The sequence below is a fragment of the Dipodomys merriami genome, unplaced genomic scaffold, assembly GCF_024711535.1.
Source record: "Dipodomys merriami isolate MVZ:Mamm:240054 unplaced genomic scaffold, mDipMer1.0.p SCAF_3, whole genome shotgun sequence".
NCBI classification, from domain to species: Eukaryota; Metazoa; Chordata; class Mammalia; order Rodentia; family Heteromyidae; genus Dipodomys; species Dipodomys merriami.
The window spans coordinates 110,487,012-110,509,605 of NW_027204492.1; the positions used below are offsets into that span (position 1 = coordinate 110,487,012).

General features: G+C 38.6%; 1 protein-coding gene across 3 annotated transcripts in view; it reads right to left on the reverse strand.

Annotated features, from left to right (window-relative positions):
• Cdkl5 (cyclin dependent kinase like 5) overlaps window positions 1–22,594 on the reverse strand; it is a 161,869-nt gene that overhangs the window by 91,176 nt on the left and 48,099 nt on the right. For all 3 annotated transcript variants that reach the window (XM_070040789.1, XM_070040787.1, XM_070040788.1), the window contains 2 exons: window positions 21,748–21,975; window positions 18,523–18,557 (listed from right to left, as the gene is read on the reverse strand). In XM_070040789.1, coding sequence (XP_069896890.1) covers window positions 18,523–18,557; window positions 21,748–21,811 — 99 coding nt within the window. In that variant the 5' untranslated portion in view covers window positions 21,812–21,975. The remainder of the gene's footprint in view (window positions 1–18,522; window positions 18,558–21,747; window positions 21,976–22,594) is intronic.

Here is a 22,594-nt window from a genome sequence, read left to right on the forward strand (position 1 = left end):
CTCAACTAACCACCAGAAAACCATAAGTGGAGCTGTGGCTCAAATGGTAGAGGGCTCGCCTTGAGCTGAAGAGCTTAGGGACAGCACACAGGCCCAGAGTTCAAGCCCCAAAACGAAGAAGAAAGAATAAAGAAGAAGAAGAAAGAAGAAGGAGGAGGAGGAGGAAAGAAGAAGAAGAAGAAGAAAGAAGAAAGAAGATGAAGATGAAGACGAAGGAAGGAGAAGAAGGAAGGAGAAGGAGGAGGAGAAAGAGAAGGAGAAGGGGGCTGGGAAGGTGGCTCAGTGGTAGAGCGCTTGCCTTGCATGCATGAGGCCCTGGGTTCAATTCCTCAGCACCACATAAGCAAAAAAGAAAAAAGCTGGAAGTGACGCTGTGGCTCAAGTGGTAGAGCGCTAGCCTTGAGCTGAAGAGCTGAGGGACAGTGTCCAGGCCCAGAGTTCAGGCCCCACGACCGGACCCAAAAAAAAAAAAAAAAAAAAAGAGAAGGAGAAGGAGAAGAAGAGGAGGAGGAGGAAAAGAGGAGGAGGAGGAGGAGGAGGAGGAGGAGGAGGAGGAGGAGGAACCCCTAAACTACTTTAGCATGGTTTGTAAGAGGTATCTGATTTTTTAAAAAAATTAAAATAGTACTATGCAGGGAAAACAGAAAGTCAACAGGTTATAATTCTAGTTAATTTAGGGCAGAGTTATTGGTAATTTTCAAGAACTGAATGAAGTTCTTAACTTTTCAAATATTTTGTCCTGAAAAGTTCTTACTAAGCACATGAAAATACAGAGATTGAAGATTCAAAGGGATGAAAATAACAGGATGAGTCATCTCAGCTAAGCAAATGGTTCACAGGGAAGTTTAAAACCTCTTGCAGAATATTATTTTTAAACTGGACAAGATATTTCTAATTTTAAAATATAAACGTAGGACTTCAGTTTCAGCTCCAACACATGTGGTGCTTAGATATTATCATTCTGCCCTTACAACATAAAACTCTAACAAACTGAAAATCAGCAACTTCTCTTACATTTTCATCAGCTCAGTTCTTACAGAACTGAGGATACAGGGTAAACCACCTCCAGAAATCTATAGATGGGCAAATACAGAAAAGCACATACATCTATGTTCAGCTTACCAGGAGTAGAAGACATTGGAATAATACATAAGTAAGAAAACTTTGTGAATAAAAATGCCTTAAGATTAAACCTTAAGTAGCCCTCTCCATTCTTGCAGCTTTCCATTCAGGAATTTCATTAGAAATTGTGATGTTCTTTTTTAAAAAATTTCTTCCCTTTTAGCTAAGAAGAGAGCAAAAGCAGTCATTTTGAAACATGCCCAGGGGTAAAATACAATAATAATCTCTCCTTTTGCATAGGAGAACACTAACCATTTTTGACACGTTTAGTTAACAGTTTGAAACAAGTTTAGAATGTTCTTTGTAACAAAGGCCAACACATCAAGAAAAGATTTATCAGAGCCTTGTATGTTCTAATTAATCAGCTACATGGCCTTAAGCCTTGTTTCACGTAAAAGCAGGAAAGAAAAGAGAAGCCCTGAGAAATACTTCTGAAGGATGTAGCTAAGGACTCAGGGCCAATGAAAGACTGGGATTGCAGAACACCTTCCCTTCTTGATACTCTGCCACTATTTCAATAGGGTTCCAGTACAGTAAAAATGGATTGCAAATGAAAGGAGTTCTTAAGAGCCCAGAACTAGTGGCTCACACCTGTAATCTTAGTTACTCGGGAGGCTAAGATCTGAGGATCATGGTTCAAAACCAGATCAGTTAGGAAAGCCTGTGAGACTCTGATCTCCAATTAACTACCAAAAGCCTGGAAGGAGAGCTGTGGCACAAGTGGTAGAGTGCTATCCTTGAGCAAACAACAACAACAACAAAATGCTAGGCCCTGAGTTCAAGCCCCTGGACTAGCACAAAAGCAAAATAAAACAGACAAAAAGGAGTTCTTAGGAAAATCCAAAAACAACACAGGAAAAAGGAAACAAACAAAAAACAAAGGTACTTCTGTTTCAGATGCCTATAAAAACTATACTTATACCAAACATTAAAAATGACTCAACTCCTGGCTAGCTTAAATTTGCACTTCACTTAACTTTATCCCAGCAGGCTATTTACTGTAATTCCTATTGCCCAATACATCATATCCAGCTTGAGAACAATATACGGTATGCATGTTTGACACCAGTGGCTCATGCCTGTAATCCTAGCTTTCTGGAGCTGAGATCCAGAGCATCTCTGTTGGAAGTCAGATCAGGCAGAAATGTCCATCTCCAAAATAACAAGCAAAAAGGGCTGAGGATGTAACTGAAGACAGTCAAGTAAATCCTGCCCACCCCCATCAAAAAAAAGGTACGTGAAAAAGCAAAGAAAAATATAGTCTGAAAAGAAAGAACTTATCTGTGCTCAAATATGGTACAGTCTTAGGAATTATCACATAAGGAATTTAGAATATCTATGAATAAATTGATCATGGCGGTACATGGTTGTAATGCCAGCATTCAGGAGACTGAGGCAGAAAGATCACGAGTTTGAGGCAAGCCTTGACTATACATCTACCTCCTATTATAAACAAGCAAAACACTATGATTAATATGCTAAGAGCTCTACAAAAAAGACTGCTCTAAAAGGAGACAACATGCAACAACAGATAGGTAAGATAATCATACACAACTGTAAGGCTGAATTAAAAGAAAATGCTAGAAATCAGTATCACTGTAGAAGAAATTAAGAATGTCCTTAATGGATTCATCAGTGGATTGGACATGGTGAAGGAAAAGAATCAGTAAGCTTAAAGACATTTCCACAGAAAATGTTGGTCCAGTAGCCTCCTCTCTCACAGTTTGGTATACTCCTTTCCTAGGCAACACTGGACCCATTTAGTAAAGGCAGTAAATAATCAGCTTCCAACCCCCTTTGCCTTGAGATGGCACTCCTTTGGGTAACTATACCCATATTAGGCAGCAAAAGCCCCAAAGACTGACCAAGTCTGGGCAGCTGTTAAGACCTTATAGCAGCAGCCATAAATCCTACCTTGCCAAGATGAAGCCCCTGGTCCACACATCCACACTGGGGTCCTCACCTCCTAGTCCTTCCTAGCCCCTCCTAAACTCGTAGGTTATATCAGTCACCTCAGATAATAGCCAGCACTTCTTCTTTCTTCTGAGAAGGGGTCTTGGCAGTCTCTTTTGCTGGCAATAAAGGTTTTCTCTATTCTTTGTGCCTAGATGTCTTCGTGGTTTTCTGGCAAAGTCGAATAAACTCTAACAGAAAACTCCCAAACTAAAATGTGAAGAGAAGAAAAAATAAAATAATAAAGTGAAGAGAATTTCAAAAAGCAGAACATAATAGCCAAGAATTATGGAAGAGGAACGGACACCAAGATGGCGACGGGGCAGTAGGGAAACGCCACAGCTCTCTCCAACCAAAAAGAGAGTTCGAGTTCCAACGCTTAATCTCCCCAAGAGACCGACAACAACAAAAAGACGAACACTCAGAGAAAAACCAGAGGCGGAGAATAACAAAAAAAGAAAGAGAGGAAAAGAATTTCAAAACAGAGAAAAGCGAAGACCCCTCCCCCAACCTTTACTGGCCACGCGGCAGTGCGCCAAGCCGCCGGCCAGCCGGCCCGGCGGGGGCTGGGGGAGCCCCAGAGAAACAGCAGAGACACAGGGGGCCACTTTCAGAACATCAGGTACTGGTTTGCAGAACAGCAGATCGCCAGGAACAGAGAAACCTACCAGCCGGGAGTCTCCACGAGGATCCTACCCCCACCCCTCACTCTCCACCCGAGCAGAGAGGCTCCATCCCGCCAAAGCCACTCGGCATCAGCCGAGTGACAAAAGGACCTGCGGCAGACCACCCGGCCCGCCTGATCGCGATCGCAACGATCCAGCACTCTCCACCCGAGCAGAGAGGTTCCATCCCGCCAAAGCCGCTCGGCGCGACAAAGGGTCCTGTCTGCAGACCACCCGCCCGCCCGATCACGATCGCAACAACCCGGCGGGGTCACTTGGGCCCCAGAGGTACCGAGAAGAAGCTGCCTGAGCGTGGACACTCTTGACCCAACAGCTTCGACAGAGGCAGAGACAGAAAAGAATCACACAGAGCCACCACCGCCCAACCCAGCGTGGATTGCAACAACAACTGACGACCTACACCACACAGAAACAACCAGCTCCAGGGTGAGTACCCCACAGGGGAAGTGTATCCCTCAAGGGAGACCAGAGCTGGAGGGAATCCCCAGACCCTGACCTAGACTCCCTACCCCAGCACCCGGACCACAGGACCCACTAAAACTGGGAACTGTTTGAGAGCTCCACCAGCCCGTGGAGCACACTCAGCTGGCCAGGCTAGAGCAAGAGCACCCCTGGAAGGGAGCTTAAATGCCCAAGCCAGGAACAGCGCCCCTGGGTCAAGACTACCAACAGTAGAAGAAATTTGAACTGTGTCCCCCAGGCTGTATAACCTAGGTGGTATACACATCAGCACAGGCCTAACGAGCGCGCTCCAGGCTGCATAACCTAGGTGGTATACACATCAGCACAGGCCTAACAAGCGCGCTCCAGGCTGGGGCCGGAACCAGGCCCGGGGATCCGGTGCCTGAACAACACAACCAACTCCTCCCAATTGAAGTAAAAAGCTGAGCATACGCCTCAACAGAGGGGAGAAAACCAGGAAACAACACTCCCCCGGGAAGCACGCCTGTGACAACAAAAGACCTGGAGGCCCAGGACAAGAGAAGCCCAAACCCCACCAAAACTCACCCATATACCCTAGACTGGGAATTGGGCAACACAGGCTGCCAGCACCTGATAGTAAGCAGGAGCTCAGACTGTTAAGGCGGCTCAGCAATAGAGTGATAGTCTTGGATGTATGAGGCCCTGCATCTGATTCCTCAGCATCACAAAAGCAAAAAGGGTCAGAAGTGGTGCTGTGGCTCAAACGGTAGGGTGCCAGCCTTGAGCTGAAAAGCTGAGGGACAGCACCCAAACCTAGAGTTCAAGCCCACAACCAGCCCAAAACAAATAAACAAAAACACATCAGGAGCCCATAGCAGACTCCAGCATTTGGGAGAGTGCATCCAGAGCATCTGTTCTTCACAAGAGCACCCGTAGGAGCAAACACAAGCAGTCTAGGCTGCTCAACCCTTCCAAAGGCGGGAACTGCCAGCAATCTACAGCAGAGAGCTGAGAATCCTAAGTAAGTCAGAATAGCAGCTGGAAATAGGCTCCCAACAGAACCCAGATCAGGCACAGACTCTCTCTACCAATACAGAATCAGCAACCAAGCAAAGACAGACACACCAAAACAAAATTGAAGAGCAGTCTCCTGAACCTCCATGCGAAAATCACAGAGAAAAATCACAAGGTTTACTACCACCCAGGACAGCAAGCTCACCTCAAAAGCCAGCAGCCACACAGGGGAGAGCCCCAGTGGGAGCAAAGCAGGAATGGAAGACAAAGGCTACTTCCAAGGGTTGCTGGAGGCAATGACTCAAGAAATAAAGCGAGAAATTGATCAGAAATTGAAAGAGCACAAGGATGAACTATCCAAAGAGATACAGGGTATCAAACAAGAGATGCATGCAAAAATAGAAGCTGCACAAACCTCAGTAAGAAGTGAGATAAACGCCAAATTAGAGGTAATGCATACCTCATTGAGAGGTGAGATCAGTACTCTGAGAACCAACATTGAATCCATAAAGGGATCCATTTCCTCCATGCAAACCACAATAGAAGCCACTGTCAACAGAGTGAATGAAATGGAAGGTCGAGTGTCAGATACAGAAGACAGAATACACCAACTGGACCAAAAAGTGACAGATATGGAAAAATTACTCAAATTAAACCAAAGGGATATTCAAGAGCAAGCAGATAATGCTAAAAAATTTAACCTTCGCATAATTGGAGTGGACGAAGGTGAGGAATTCCAGAGCAAGGGAATGCACCACCTATTTAACAATATAATCAATGAAAATTTTCCCCACCTCAAAAACGACCATCTTAACTACATCACAAAAGCTTATCGAACACCCAACAAGCAAGACCCCAGGAGAAACACTTCTAGACACATTATAGTAAAAATGATAGATCTGAATAATAAGGAAACAATCCTGCATGCAGCAAAAATGAAGAAGGAGCTATACTACAATGGGAAAAAAATAAGAATTACTGCAGATCTCTCCACACAAACAATGAATGCAAGAAAAGCCTGGGAAAGCACCATACGAGCCCTGAGAGCCAATAACTGCCAACCCAGACTGATCTACCCGGCAAAGCTAGCATTCACATTTGATGGAGAACTGAAAACTTTTAATAGCAAAGAAAAACTAAATGAATACATAAACATTAAGCCAGCATTACAAAGAATTCTAAGAGGGGGGACACAACCTGAAGAAAGCAGCCAGGAACTGGGGCCTGCCCCAAACAGGCGTTACTCAAAGTCTAACTGAGCAAGCACAGGAGGAAAGGAAAAAAGAAAAACTTAGGAAAACGGAATGGCAGGGACAACAATGCATCTCTCTATACTTTCTCTTAATATAAATGGGCTGAATTCGCCAATTAAAAGAAAACGAACTGAGGACTGGATAAGAAAACAAGACCCATCCATCTGTTGCCTTCAGGAGACCCACCTCTCAGCCAAACATACAAACAAACTCAGAGTGAAGGGGTGGAAAAGGATCTACCAATCAAACGCCCCCAGTAAGAAAGCAGGTGTAGCTATCCTGATATCTGACAAAATAAACTTTTCATTAAAATCAGTACAGAAAGACAAGGACGGACACTACATATTAATAAAGGGAACAATCCAAGAGGAGGATATAACCATCATCAACTTATATGCCCCAAATATTGGTGCACCCAGATATGTCAAACAAATGCTCTCAAACTTACAGAATAAAATAGATCCCAATACGATAATACTAGGAGACTTTAACACACCACTCTCACCAAAGGACAGGTCTACCAACCAGAGGATTGGCAAAGAAGCTACCGAATTAAGAGAGGCCATACTGCAAGCGGAATTAACTGACATCTACCGAGTATTTCACCCTAAAACAACACAGTACACATTCTTCTCAGCAGCTCACGGAACTTTCTCCAAAATAGACCATATCATAGTTCATGCAAGGAACTTAAGCAAATACAAAGGGATCGACATAATCCCCTGTATCCTATCTAACCACAGTGGAATCAAGCTAGCTCTCAATAACAAAGCATACCGCAGAAATTTCTCCAATACATGGAAATTGAACAGCACACTCCTTAACAATGCCTGGATAACAGAAGAGATCAGAGAAGAAATAAAGCATTTCCTACAACTCAATGAAAATGAAAACACCTCACAAAGAAACTTGTGGGACACAGCAAAAGCAGTCCTGAGGGGCAAATTTATTGCCCTCAGTGCCCACATCAAGAGAATGGAGACAGACCAAGTAAATAATCTCATGTTGCAATTAAAACAGCTAGAAAAACAGGAAAAAATGGGACCTAAAGCTACTAGAAGAAGCCAGATAACCAAATTAAAAGCAGAGATTAACCAATTAGAAAATCAGAAAACCATAACCAAAATAAACCAAACAAAAAGCTGGTTCTTTGAAAAAATAAACAAAATTGATGGCCCATTGGCTAGATTAATTAAAAAAAGAAGAGAGGAAACCCATATTAATAGGATTAGGGATGCCACGGGAAACATCACCACACGTACCCAAGATATCCAAACAATTCTAACAGACTACTTTCAAAAGCTATACTCTCTAAAGGAAGAAAATCGGGCAGAAATGGATGCATTTTTAGAGAAATACAAGTTGCCCAAACTGAGCAAAGAAGAAGTTAACCAATTAAATAAGCCAATATCCTATAATGAGATACAGGAAGCTATCAAAAGTCTTCCAACAAAAAAAAGCCCAGGACCAGATGGATTCACAGCAGAATTCTATAAGACCTTCAAACAAGAACTAATACCCATACTCCTCAAGCTCTTCAGAGAAACAGAGAAGGAAGGAGCTATCCCAAACTCATTCTACGAAGCCAATATCACACTCATCCCCAAACCAGGCAAAGACCCAACCAAAAAGGAGAATTACAGGCCAATCTCCTTGATGAACACAGATGCAAAGATCCTTAACAAGATTCTAGCTAACAGAATCCAGAAACACATAAAAAAAATAATTCACTATGACCAGGTAGGCTTCATCCCAGAGACACAGGGATGGTTTAACATACGTAAGTCAATAAATGTAATCCAACATATCAACAGAGCCAAGGTCAAGAATCACATGATTATCGCTACAGATGCAGAAAAGGCCTTTGACAAAATTCAACATTCATTCATGCTAAAAGCTCTGGAGAAAATAGGAATAGAAGGAACATTTCTAAAAACAATAAAAGCCATTTATGACAGACCAATAGCCAATATTATACTTAATGGGGAAAAGCTACAACCAATTCTCCTAAAATCAGGAACAAGGCAAGGATGCCCACTGTCTCCACTCCTCTTCAATATAGTCCTAGAACCCTTAGCCAGGGCAATAAGGCAAGAAAAAGACATTAAAGGGATCCGCATAGGAAAAGAAGAAGTTAAACTATCCCTTTTTGCAGACGACATGATACTATACCTCCAAGATCCCAAAAACTCCATCCCCAAACTCTTAGAAATCATAAATCACTTTGGCAAAATAGCAGGATACAAAATAAACCCACAAAAATCAGTTGCCTTCCTATACACTGATAATGTACAGGAAGAGAGGGAAATAAAGGGAGCAACCCCATTCACAATAACCTCCTGAAAAATAAAATATTTAGGAATTAACCTAACCAAAGATGTAAAAGAACTATTTAATGAGAACTATAAAAAGTTAAAGAAAGAAATTGCAGAAGACACTAGGAAATGGAAAGACCTCCCATGCTCCTGGATAGGCCGACTTAATATAGTAAAGATGGTAATACTTCCAAAACTAATATACAAATTCAACGCAATTCCTATTAAAATCCCAATGACGTACATCTCTGAAATACAGAAAACAGTCCAAAAATTCATATGGAACAACAAAAGACCTAGAATAGCCAAAACAATTCTAGGGGATAAAGACAATATGGGAGGGCTATCCATGCCGAACTTCAAACTCTACTACAGAGCTATAATAACAAAGACAGCATGGTACTGGCACAAAAACAGACCCGAAGACCAATGGAACAGAATAGAAGATCCAGAAATAAATCCACAGGCCTACAGCCAGCTGATATTCGACAAAGGAGCCAAAGACATAAAATGGAAGAAACACAGCCTCTTCAACCGCTGGTGCTGGGAAAACTGGGCAGCCACATGCAGAAAACTAAAAGTGGACCCCAGCCTATCGCCATGCACCAACATCAACTCAAAATGGATTAAAGACCTTAACATTAAACCTGAATCTCTGAAACTACTGCAGGACAGAGTAGGAGAGACACTTGAACTAATAGGCACAGGAAGGAACTTCCTGAACAGAGTCCCAGGGTCACAACAAATTGGAGAGAGACTCGACAAATGGGACTACCTTAAAATAAAAAGCTTCTGCACAGATAAAGCTATCGCAACCAAGCTAATTGGGAAAAAATATTTACCAGCAATATATCAACTAATTGGGAAAAGACAACCAACTAATTGGGAAAAAATATTTACCAGCAATATATCAGACAAGGGGTTAACATCCTGTATATACAGGGAACTCAAGAAACTAATCCCTCCCAAACCCAACAAACCAATTACTAAATGGGCAAGGGAACTAAAGAGGGACTTCTCAAATGAAGAAATAAAAATGGCAAAGAAACACATGAGGAAATGTTCATCATCCCTGGTGGTGAAGGAAATGCAAATAAAGACAACCCTGAGATACCACCTTACCCCAGTCAGAATGTCCCACATCCACAAATCAGCCAACGACAAATGCTGGAGGGGATGTGGAGAACGAGGAACGCTATTACACTGCTGGTGGGAATGTACACTCATACAACCACTTTGGAAAGCAGTCTGGAGGGTCCTTAGAAAGCTAAAGATTGACCTCCCTTACGACCCAGTCATACCACTTCTAGGCATCTACCCTGAACAACAGGAACCAATATACAAAGACACATGCACCTCCATGTTTATTGCAGCACTGTTCGCAATAGCTAGGATATGGAAACAACCTAGATGCCCCACCACAGATGAATGGATCCAAAAATTGTGGTATCTATACACAATGGAATATTATGCAGCCATTAGAAATGACAAAATAATGGCATTTGCAGGGAAATGGATGGAGCTAGAAGGAATCATGTTGAGCGAGGTAAGCCAAGAACGAAGAGACAAACAGTACATGGTCTCCCTGATAAGTGGATGATGAATCCAAAATGTTAGGTGATATGACAAAACTAACAGGACTTAAGAAACAAAGAACTCCCACTCATCTGGTTGAACCACTACTAAATATCCCCATGCTGCTGATCACATATATGGTATATAACACATGAGCACCGTTATATATTACAGACTGTGATAGACAATTTGCTCCAGGAAAGTTAGAATGAACTTGTGACTTTAAATGAGCATCATTATTCCACAATACTGTGAATTTCCGGAAATTAAGTAATCACTTAATCACGATCAAAAAAAAAAAAAAAAAGAACCTTGGGGAAGGGAGGGAGGGAGGGGATGGTAGGGGGAAAACAATGGAGGGGGTAACAATGTTCAAGAGGAAGTGGAAGTGTACTCATTACCTCACTCATGTAACTGTAACCCTCTGTATAGTATCTCTACAATAAAAAAAAAAAAAGAGACAACCTATTAAATAAGAGAAAAAAAAAAGAATTATGGAAGAAATTTTTTAAAATATTACTGTAGTTCAACATATGTATGACTGGATTATCAGGAGAAACAGGAAACAAAGAAGAAATATCTGAAAATTCTTAAGTATAAATGTATTATTTTCAGGATTTCTCTTTTTTTTGGGGGGGGGTCCGGTCATGGGGCCTGAACTCTGGGCGTGGGCGCTGTCCCTCAGCTCTGCACCTCAAGGCTAGCACTCTACCACTTGAGCCACAGCGCCACTTCCAGCTTTCTTCTTTTTGCTTATGTGGTGCTGAGGAATCGATCCCAGGGTCTCATGCATGCAAGGCAAGCGCTCTACCACTGAGCCACCTTCCCAGCCCCCTATTTTCAGGATTTCTATGTTAACTACATAATGTTGTTGAAATAAATTAAAGATCTAAATAAGTGGAAAGATACTCTGTGTTCATGGCCTTGGGAGTTTCAATATTGTTCAAAGATCCATTCTTTCCAACTTGATCTATCAATTTAATAAAACTCTACTCACAAACCTAGGAAGTTATTTTACTAGCAGACTGACTTAAAAGATATATATACAAAGCCAAAGACCTAGAACAACCAATTACTGAAAAACAATAAAGTCAGAGTGCCAATACTACCCAACTTTAAGACTTACTATAAAGGTATAGTAATTAAGGCAGTATAAGAAAAGACATATAGACTGATGGAACAAAATAGACCAAAAATAGACAATACAAATACAGTCAACTGATCTTTGACAAAGGACCAGAGACAATCCAAAAGAGATGTCACTTTCAACACAGTATTAACTATGCATATATAAAAATAAGTTTAGATATAGACCTTACAATCTCCATGAAAACTAACTCCAAGTTAGTTACTTTTAAGTCTTAAAAGTAAAATGCAAAATTATATAATTTCCAGAATATAACACAGAATAGGTAACCTTGAAGTTAGTGGTCAGTTTTCAAATATAATACCAAAATGACTGACCACGCGAGGGGAAAAAATTGTTAAAATGAAGACTGTTGTAAGAATGAAATGTGTAAAACACATTTCTGGAGAACATTATCATGAAAATGGTAAAATAATAAGATCTAGGACTCCATCCCTTCACAGAAACAATAAGTGAGATCCCCAAAAGAATCAACTTTTCCAGATTCTGCTACTGAAAAGCTTACAATAATCAGGAAAAGGTCTGGTTAATGAGGCAACTAATTGTGATAAGAAAGTACAGGGCATTTTAAGCTGCCCACTTACCTTCCCCTACACACTATACCTATGAAGAGACCAGAAATAAAAGGCAATTTCCTCAATCTGATGAAAGGGTTCTGTTGTTGTTGTTGGCTTGTTTGTTTGTTTAAAGATGGAGTTTCACTATGTTGACCAGGCTGGTCTCAAACTCCTGGGTTCAAGTGATCCTTCCATCTTAGCCTCTTGAATTGGCCATGACTAAAAGACATGCTGGCATGCTTAGTTAAGAGCATTTTGAACACCCACAGCTAACATTATGCATGGTAACTGAAAGCCTTCTTCTGAACACCGGCAGCAAAACAAGAATACCTACTTTCTCCACTTCTATTCAACATTGTACCTGAAGTTCTATCTGGAGCAATTAGGCAAGAGAAAGAAATAGTAATTTTCAATGTACGCCCCACACCTTATTAACTTTAAGTCCTTAGACTCCAAGAGAAATTGGCCTCTCTACTCTTTCCATCATATCCTCCTAGTTAGGAATCTGCTTAACATCAATAATCAGAAAACTTGTCTCTGTAAAAGGTAAGATAATATTTTAGGCTTTGTGGGTCATATAGTCTCAGTGGCGAATATTCAGCTCTTTCACTGCATCAACTCTATAGAAAAAATCTACAGAAAATACATACATTTATGAGTATGGCTATATTCCAATAGAAGTTTATTTATAAAATACATTGCAGGTCAGAGCTGATCAACAGGAGCTCATTTGCAAACTATAGATCTATAGTGTCAGAGAAGATTCTCTTGCCCATTCTAATATGAGGGTCTTTAAGGAAATGGACACATTTCAAGGCTCTGTGATCCACAGGCTCCGACCATTTGGAAAAGGTTCTATAGCCCATCATTACTACAACAGGATTCCAGGTACCAATGTCTCAGACCTATAATCCTAGCTATTGAGGAGACTGAGATTTGAGGATCCTGGTTCAGAGCCAGCCCAAGTCAACAAATCCTCTAGGAAGATTGTATCACTCTGGACTCTGCTATACGTGCTGATATAACAATAAATATACTTTTAGCTGGCTCTGGAGGCTCACAGGTATAATTCTCAGATCTCAGGAGGCAGAGATCTGAGGATCATTGTTCAAAGCCAGCTCAGACTCTTATCTGCAATGAACCAGAAAAATGCTGGGACTCTAGAGATAGAATTCTAGCCATGAGTGAAAAGGCCAGAGAGTACTGAGGCTCCAAGTTCAAGTACGGTTATCGGTGCTTGTACAATGCTTGCTAAAACTAAACCTTATAGTGAAAGATAAAATTGTAACAACTTGGTAATAAATATCAAGAAAGCCTTCATCTAGGAGGAAATGCAGTAAATATTTAATGGCCTAGTACTCTCAATCTCAATTTCTCAACATTCAAAAGAAAAAAATGGCAAATTCTAGATTGTCTCTTTGTATTCTCTTCTTAACCTCAAATGATCAGGCACTCAACAGACCACTCCACTTGAAGAGATTAATAAGTAGCCCTCTCAATCACCATCATCTCTCAATCATCACCATCATCATCATCATGAAGCTTTCTATAGATTTTTATATTACTGATTAATACCATCTTTGAAAAATCTTTCTGCCTTACTCTAAAAAGGGCTTCCTAGCTCTCTTAGTCTCATCAATTTAAACACACCCTTCACTTTTCTCTGTACTCTTTCTTCCAAGATTCATAATACTTCACAGCTTCACGTCATACTCAAGTTAGCTATTTCTGGAGGCAGAACAATGCCTGGTTCCACTACTTAGCAGCCACATTGTATTGGCCTTGTTATATAGCTCCTCCATTAGTCATCTGTAAAATAAGTATAAGAGCAAGGTTGTTTGGACAATTAAAACAACTACAAGAGTGTCTACTATTTGGTTAGTGAACAGTATGTGCTATCTGTATCGTTTCTGTTTTCTTAACATTTTACTCTTTATTATAAAAGTTAATCTCATAATTTCTCCCACAAGTCTTATATATACCCTTTATAAGTTTTCTATTCAGATAAACAATGTCAATGTTTTTCCACTTTATCCCATTCAAATCTTTGGATCACTGTGAATATTTCTATAGGGATTAAGTTCCTATTATTCTATTATGTCTATATTTTTAAGTTAGTGATACCATTTTTGAACATTATAGAATGTACCCCAAAGTTTATAGCTTTGTACAATTAGCAATTTTAACAGTATGTCACCGACTACATCAAAACAAAAATTCTCACAGGCCAACCTCAGCCACAGGATAGCAATCATGTGAGTGGCACTTCCCTATCCCAGAGCCCTACAACCTCTCTGTACAAACTTCTCTTTCCTCAAGTTCTAATTGAATCCCTACCTCCTTTTTTTAAGTGGTGCTTGCTAGGCCACTGAATTGCATCTGTAGCCCCGAATCTCCCCATTGGCCTCATTCAATTCTCCCTACAGTGTAAGCATTACCTTTTGAGGCTTTTGCTCAAAAAATTTTCCTATAAAACATTCCATCCCTTTCATGTGCACTTCAAAATACACATGCAAAAAAAAAAAAAGAAAATCAGAAAAGTACATCTGTAAGATAATGGTCCAAACTAGAATATTTTCAAATTTCAGTAGTAATAAGGAGTCACAAATATCGGGCTGGGAAGTTGGCTCAGTGGTAGAGCGCTTGCCTTGCATGCACGAGGCCCTGGGTTCGATTCCTCAGCACCACATAAGCAAAAAGAAAAAAGCCAGAAGTGGCACTGTGGCTCAAGTGGTAGAGCGCTAGCCTTGAGCTGAAGAGCTGAGGGACAGCGCCCAGGACCCAGAGTTCAGGCCCCATGACCAGACCAAAAAAAAAAAAAGGAGTCACAAATAGAAGCTTAATAATCATTACCAACAGTTTTCAAATATATGTCTATATGCACATATAACAATAAACGCAAGCTTTTGTAAGAGTACAAGCTATATTTCACTATTTAATCAGAATAGCCCCAATTATATTTTGTTCAAAAACAGACACAGCATACCCATTTATAAATTTGACTCCTAAACTCTTACCAATAGTACACAGATTAAAACAATGACTCCCTTCCTACTTACTTATATACTCATTAAGCAAGGAATTATTCAATCATACATACCCCCGCCCCTGCCTTTCAAAAAGATATCCAATCTATGCTTAAGTAACCAAAGAAGACTTCTGACTAAATAATCATACAGACCTAATTTATATATTTTTGTAAGTAGTTCACTAAAATACTAAGGGCATGGTTATCTTCAATATAATCAATACAACAGGATGGGTTACATTTATTTTTAAATATAATATGAATTCCATTCGTGATTTGCTCATTTCATCCAAAAGTGTAAATTTTACTACAAACATCAGATTTTCTATTTTTGTCCAATAGGACATAGATTTGAAGGCCTGATTTTAGCTGGGAAAAGGATATACTATAACCAGTCTAATGACTAAACAGCTGCAGATTCTAAAAAGAGATTTATATTATTTTGAGTTAGGCACTCATTTGTGCTTTAAATTTTCTATCATGTGGTATCTTTTAAGATGCATGAAAGGAAAAGGAAACAAAACTTAGAATGTTGATCTATAAGACTCTCATTTAGTGAAAGACAGTAAGAAGGAAAAAAGTTGTTAAATGCAAGTTCATTTGCAGCAATTTCATACGTTTTTTTTGTTTTGTTTTGTTTTTTAGTAACTATTCTTCTATCTCTTCAGAGGGACTTTGAGCCAAATAAGGGCAAGAAAGCCATGGTTTATTCATCCTTGTAAGTCAAAGCACCCTACATACAAATATTAGAAATCAGAGTTTGTTTCCCAAAAATACAGACAGCCATCTTCAACTTTCCTTCAAGTCCATTTTGCAGGCACTAACAGGGTGCATTATGAGAACCACAGAGAATAATAAAGCAACTACATCTTCACAAACAAGTAAATGGGAAGATAAAAACAATATATTCAATGGATAAACTTTATTTTTACAAAGAAGGTAAGAGAACTTGAGGTCAAAATAGAGAGAAAAGTTTCACAGGTCAAGAAATGACAGTGGGAGAAAAAATATTTGCATTACATATAGCATATATTACATACATGTGCATGTATGTATTAAGATATGTATATATCGCAAAAATCTGTTTAGAAAAGTCAATATTAAAATGTTTCCATCTGTAATGCTGTACAAAAAGAGATAAAGTAGGGCTGGGAAGGTGGCTCAGTGGTACAGCGCTTGCCTTGCATGCATCAGGCCCTGGGTTCCATTCCTCAGCACCACATAAGCAGGAAAAAAAAAGCCGGAAGTGGCGCTGTGGCTCAAGTGGTAGAACGCTAGCCTTGAGGTGCAGAGCTCAGGGACAGTGCCCAAGCCCAGAGTTCAAGTACCACGACCAACGGAAAAAAAAAAGAGATAAAGTATAAAAGGAGGTATTATGTAAATAAAAGTCAAATTTAACTTAGAAACTATTTGTCCTTAATACTGATAAATTAATTCTATTTTTTAAGCTTCAGAAATTATTATTCACAAAAATACACTAAAAGAGGAACATTTAATCAGAAAGCTTTCCATTTGTTAAACTTCAAATATAGTATGGGGCTGGGAAGGTGGCTCAGTGGTAGAGCGCTTGCCTTGCATGCATGAGGCCCTGGGTTCGATTCCTCAGCACCACATAAGCAAAAAGAAAAAAGCCGGAAGTAGCGCTGTGGCTCAAGGGGTAGAGCGCTAGCCTTGAGCTGAAGAGCTGAGGGACAGCACCCAGGCCCAGAGGTCAGGCCCCATGACCAGACCCCCCCCCCAAAAAAAGATATATATAGTACAAGTTTTCAATGATATATGCAAGGTAGTACTAAAAGCCATTTTGACTATATTCATTATTTAAAATTCTTAATCATCTTTAATCAAGAACAAATAGTATTCAAACAACTTTTGAGGGTTTACTGACAGAGATATTCAGATAACTAATTAATATAAAAATAATTCATTCAATTTGAGTCACTGTATATCTAGTAGAGAAGCTAAGATTAGCACTATCACAGTTTGAGACCACCCAGGCAAAAAGTTTGCGAGACCCCCTTCAAAACCAATAGTGGAGTGCAGTGATGGATACCTGTCATACAAACTACACAAGAGGATAAGATCAAGAGAATTTTGGTTCCAAATCAGCTTGGGCAAAAAAGTGAACATGATTTCATCTTGATGCCAGAAGCTGGGCACAGTGGCACATACCTGCTATTCCTACTTATGGCAGGAAAAATAAAATAGAAAGATTGTTGTCCAGATGTACACCCAGGTAAAAAGCAAGATTCTATCTCAAAATAACCCGTGCAAAAAATAACCAGTGCACAGAGTGCTGCCTAACAAACACAAGACCCTGCATTCAAACCTCAGTACCACCAAGAAGAAAGTGAAGTCACTACATGGAAGTATATTTGTGATCTAAGACAGGAAAACATATTAACTGTCATGAATTCTTAAATCCAAAGGTAGATAGCATTTATAAGAAAAAGCAAACATGAAAATTATGTCATATATATATTATTGGCAGATGATATATTTAAGAGTTTAAATGTTTTAAATTAAATTGCTAACTTCCACTTAAACATGAACTCTCAGTATAACAACAAAAAAATCTTAAAACCTTGGACTTAACAAATTATATACAAAATAAAATGAGGTCAAATAGTAATAGTCAGACTTGGTATATTACAATAGAAAAATAGTTAACCTGTTTGAAACTAATGCAGTTTAAATACATACCATCTTCAAAGTTAGTCTGTGTGTAAAACATGCTCTAAACTGAGCAACAGCTATAGAAACTTCAAATAACTTTCCTGAATAATTTGTGATTATATTTGTAGTCAGATAATCTATAATAAAATTCATTTTAGGCTGTTCAAGAATGAGCAGCTATAGCCAATAATCCTAACTATACACTATTATCCTAAGTACGTTACTAATCAAACACCTCTATAACTACCCTTTCAAAATACAGAGTCAAACCCACTCAAGTTACTGAGTCTACATAAAAATACTGAACAAAACTTTTCCTCGTTCCTAAGAACTAGACCATAAAATAAATGTCATTATCAGGGCTGGGGAGGTGGCTCAGTGGGAGAGTGCTTGCCTTGCCTGCATGAGGCCCTGGGTTTGATTCCTCAGCACCACAAAAGCAGAAAAAGCCGGAAGTGGTGCTATGGCTCAAGTAGTAGAGTGCTAGCCTTGAGCTGAAGAGCTGAGGGACAATGCCCAGGCCCAGAGTTCAGGCCCCACAACTGACCAAAAAAAAGTCATTATCTTATTTCCTTCTTCCCATTCTATTACCTTTTCTCTCTTTCAATTAGGTAGCTTTTGACTTATATGTAGGTTGGCTGAAAAAACAGTTATTGACTACCACAGTTTCACATATCAATTCTAATTCATAAGTTATCAATATAAACAAACAGAACATTTGTTTCAAAATAATTTAAACATACACAGATATTTTCTTGTAAAAATCATGTACTTGCCTTGTGTCTGCATTTAAGTACAACTCCATAGGCTCCTATAAGTAAAATAGAAGTAAATAATCAGGAATGTGTACATAAATCAGTTCTTGAAACAATGAAAGTATATGTTAGAATAATGATACCTGAAATGACAATATTCTTAGATGATAATGCAATAATGAGTCACACACAAATATAGCATGGATCGCCTTTTTTTATAAATTAGAAATATAAAAAAGTCATTTCTCCCAACATTGCTTTAAATGTCTCTCTTTTTAAAGGAAATTTTACAAGGCATTTTAAAATTTATGCTTAAGATTGTAAGATTTTGTGAGTAAATAAAAACTCAAAAGGGTTCTAGGGAACTTCAAACTTAAAAGGTAGTAACTTCCCAAGAGTAAGCTCAAGCACAGAGAGAACCCAAATATACTATCTGTCCTAGGACTCCATTTAATACTCATCTAGTACACTGGAATCTTTCCTAACTAGAAAAATAGTGCAGGTTTGGGTTAGGAGTATAGATCAGTGGGTAGAACTCTTGCCTAGCATGTATAAGGCCCTGAGTTCCATTCCACCAAGCATTCCCAATACATATATGTACTGGTCTAAAACAATCCAATTAGTGACTAGGATAAGCTGTTTCTTTTTTTCATGAAGATTGAGTTTAGAGGCACAGGCTAAGAACACACCTCCTTTTTTTATGGCTGTACCTTGACAAGATCCATTCATATCTTTTGAGTTACTTATTTTACTGTGTTGGCAACAAACTGACTTTTTTAAAGGCAGAACAGAGAGATAGTCCCTTGACAACAAAATTGCAGTTAAAGATATAATAGGAAGAATTGATTTTAAGGAATCAAAACATAACATTAACATCCGATAACAAAGCCTTGAAGAACATCAAGAACATTTTCATTTAATAGACAGGCAACACCTGCATCCAACTATGAGATGGTGATTTCAGAGGGACAAGATCGGGAAATGTGTCTTCAACAGAGTCTAGGGGACCTAAAATCTCCCTCACTTTGATGAACATGGATGAATCTTATTATCATAGTTAAGAGTGAAACCAGCAATAAGAACCATCCAAATTAATTCCACAATCACTAGGCAATCATCATCTAATTGCTACACAATTGCCCGTGTTAGTTTTCTCTGTAATGTGAAAATGCAATGCCTATGCAACAGGAGTAGAGTTTGCGGACAGATCTTTTATTTTGTCTATCATGGGGCTTGTATTTATAGCCTGGACACTGTCCCTTAGCTCTTGCTCAAGGCTAGTGCTATACCACTTTGAGCCATGGCACCACTTCCGGTTTTTGAGTGGTTGATTGAAAAGTCTCATGGGGACTTTTCTGCCAGGGCTGGCTTCAGATCTCAGCCTCCTGAGTAGCGAGGACTATCGCATGAGCCACCAGCACCCAGCAGACAGATATATACTTCATATAAATGTATTTCTTAACCAAAAAATCTTAGCTGGGCCCCAGTGGCTCAAGCCTGTAATCTTAGCTACTCAGGAGGCTGAGATCTGAGGGTCACGGTTCAAAGACAGTCCTGGCAGGAAAGTCCATGAGACTCTTATCACCAAATAACCACCAGAAAACCTCAAGTGGTGCTGTGGCTCAAAGAGGTAGAACGGTAGCCTTGAAAGTCCTGAGTTCAATCCCCACAACCAACCAAAAAAAAATCTTAAGGAGCTTGGAAAGAAAAAATATAGCAAAGATAGTTCTAGTTATTGCTTAAAGTAACATTATAATTTATATAAGTCTGGTAATTTCAGTTCATCTAAGCCAACATCTGAAAAGATCATCACCATTGGGCATACTAAGAAAAATAAGATTATCCTGAAAATTTTACTCAGAATTTAGAATAATCCAATTTGTTATGTTCTATACACTATCCTTCTCCAGTCCTAAAAGCTTTATTATCTAAGTCTATCCTTGCAATACCTGTGAAAACTAAAATTTTAAAAGGGAGAGCTGGAGATGTGACTAAAGAGGTAGAGCACCTGCTCAGTGAGTATACAGTCCAGTGTTCAAATTCTAGTACCAAAAAAATAAATATACATGTTTGTGTGTTGTGTATATAAAGTCAACTGTTATAAAACAGACAGTAAATAAAAGACAGGAAATGAATTTTATTTGCATATTTAACATCAAAGAAATAGAAAAAGTTGACTGGTGAAGGAATGACCAATTATTTTTATATTATTTTATAGTTTTTATATGATTCCAATTTCAGACCTTAAAACAAGTATCTAATGAGTAGACTCTAATTATTTCTATTTTTAAAAGATTTGCTAAGTTATTATTAAAATCCTGAAGTGCTTTATTGGTCATGCAAATTTTTACAGCTTTTTAAATTCAAATTTTGAAAAATATAAAATCTTTGTAGCATTTGCTTTAAAGATATTAATGTTCCACCAGAAAACTGGAAGTGGCACTGTGACTCAAGTAGTAGAGTGCTTGTCTTGAGCGAAAGAGCTCATGACAGTGCCCAGGTGCTGAGTACAAGCCCCACTACTGACCAAAAAGAAAAAGATATAAATGGTAAGAAATTTAATTGTAATCACTCATTTCCTGTTACCAAAATCATTTACCAAGGTTTCCAAAAAGTCATCTGTAAATCAAAAGGAAATTACTAAGCAAGAACAATCAGAAACAAATGGTAATTTTTCTAAGAGCCAATTCAGGAAAAATAAATTTCCATACCTTATCAAATCAACCAATGATATTGATTTGATAAGGTATGGAAATTTATGTATGTACTACTAAGAAAGAAAACTCATGGTCAATGTTAAAATATAACCAAACTGATCACCTGAAAATGTACAAACTGTTTTGTCATTCTCAAAGGAAACAGAAGTTATTTACCCATTTATTTTCATATACTAAGTAAATGAAAATATTTTAAACAAATTTTAAGTTATTCAAAACAAGTTTAGTAGATAGAAAATTTAACAGAAAATATGGACTAATGAAACCATGATTACTAATGAAAAGAAAGAAATGAAGAGTCTTAAAAATTCTTGATTTATGAAACCTCAAAGAATCTTAAAATGTTATTAATTTTCAAGTGAGGTGTTAATACCCAAATAGTATACTTTTATTTTTAATACTGTACTTTCAGATACACATCTAAATTGATATAAGTTGAATTAACGAAAACTAAATAAGTAAATTTTTTAGTGATAGGTATAATTGCACATTACTCAAAAATTCCAAGGATATTAGAATTCTAACTTACCTTCACCTACAACCCCAAGGATCTCAAATTTATTCATCACATTACCAATGTTAGGAATCTTCATGAAGACAAACTGCTCTTTTGATGTAAGCCACAGAACATGGCCTCAAAGAAAAAAACTTCAAACAGCTAAGTATGTAGAAGCAAAAATGTCTGAAGAAAGAAATTCTCAGTAGTTGATTGGCACTTTTACATTATTTCTTCTAATAGTGAAGCATGAATGAGTCCCTGAAAAAACAAACACAACAAAAGTCCATTAGATTTTTACTATTTTACTCTGATCATCTATCCTACTTTTCATACTGTTTTTTAAATCCATGTTTCATATGCTAAAAAGAGAACAGAAAGAAAAAGAGGGAAGAATCTAAAATACAATGAACCTCATCGTAATTGGAATGAATAACCACAATAAAATAGACCACGGACGAAGAATTAGTCCCTGGCAATTTTTGGAAACAGTACTTTGTCTATTTTCCTCAAACTGAAAACATAAAATCAAATACTGTACTCAAACACATAGATATTTCCATATCACTGTAAGTGATGAAACATTTTTTGTGGGTATTGATTTTTTCACTCGGGACATTGTGCTTGCTAGACATTCTATTCCTTGAACCATATCCCCAGGTTTTTTTGCTTTAGTTATTTTCACATTAGGGTCTCTTGCTTTCACTTGTGTTGGCCTTGGAATATAATCCTCTTACCTATTCCTCTCATTTAGCTGCAATTACAGGTATGAACTAACATGCCTGGCTTACTGTAAGATAGAGTCTCACTAACTTTTTTTTGCCTGGGCTGGCCTCAAACCACAATTTTCCTATCTCTACCTCCCAAGTAGTTTATCTGT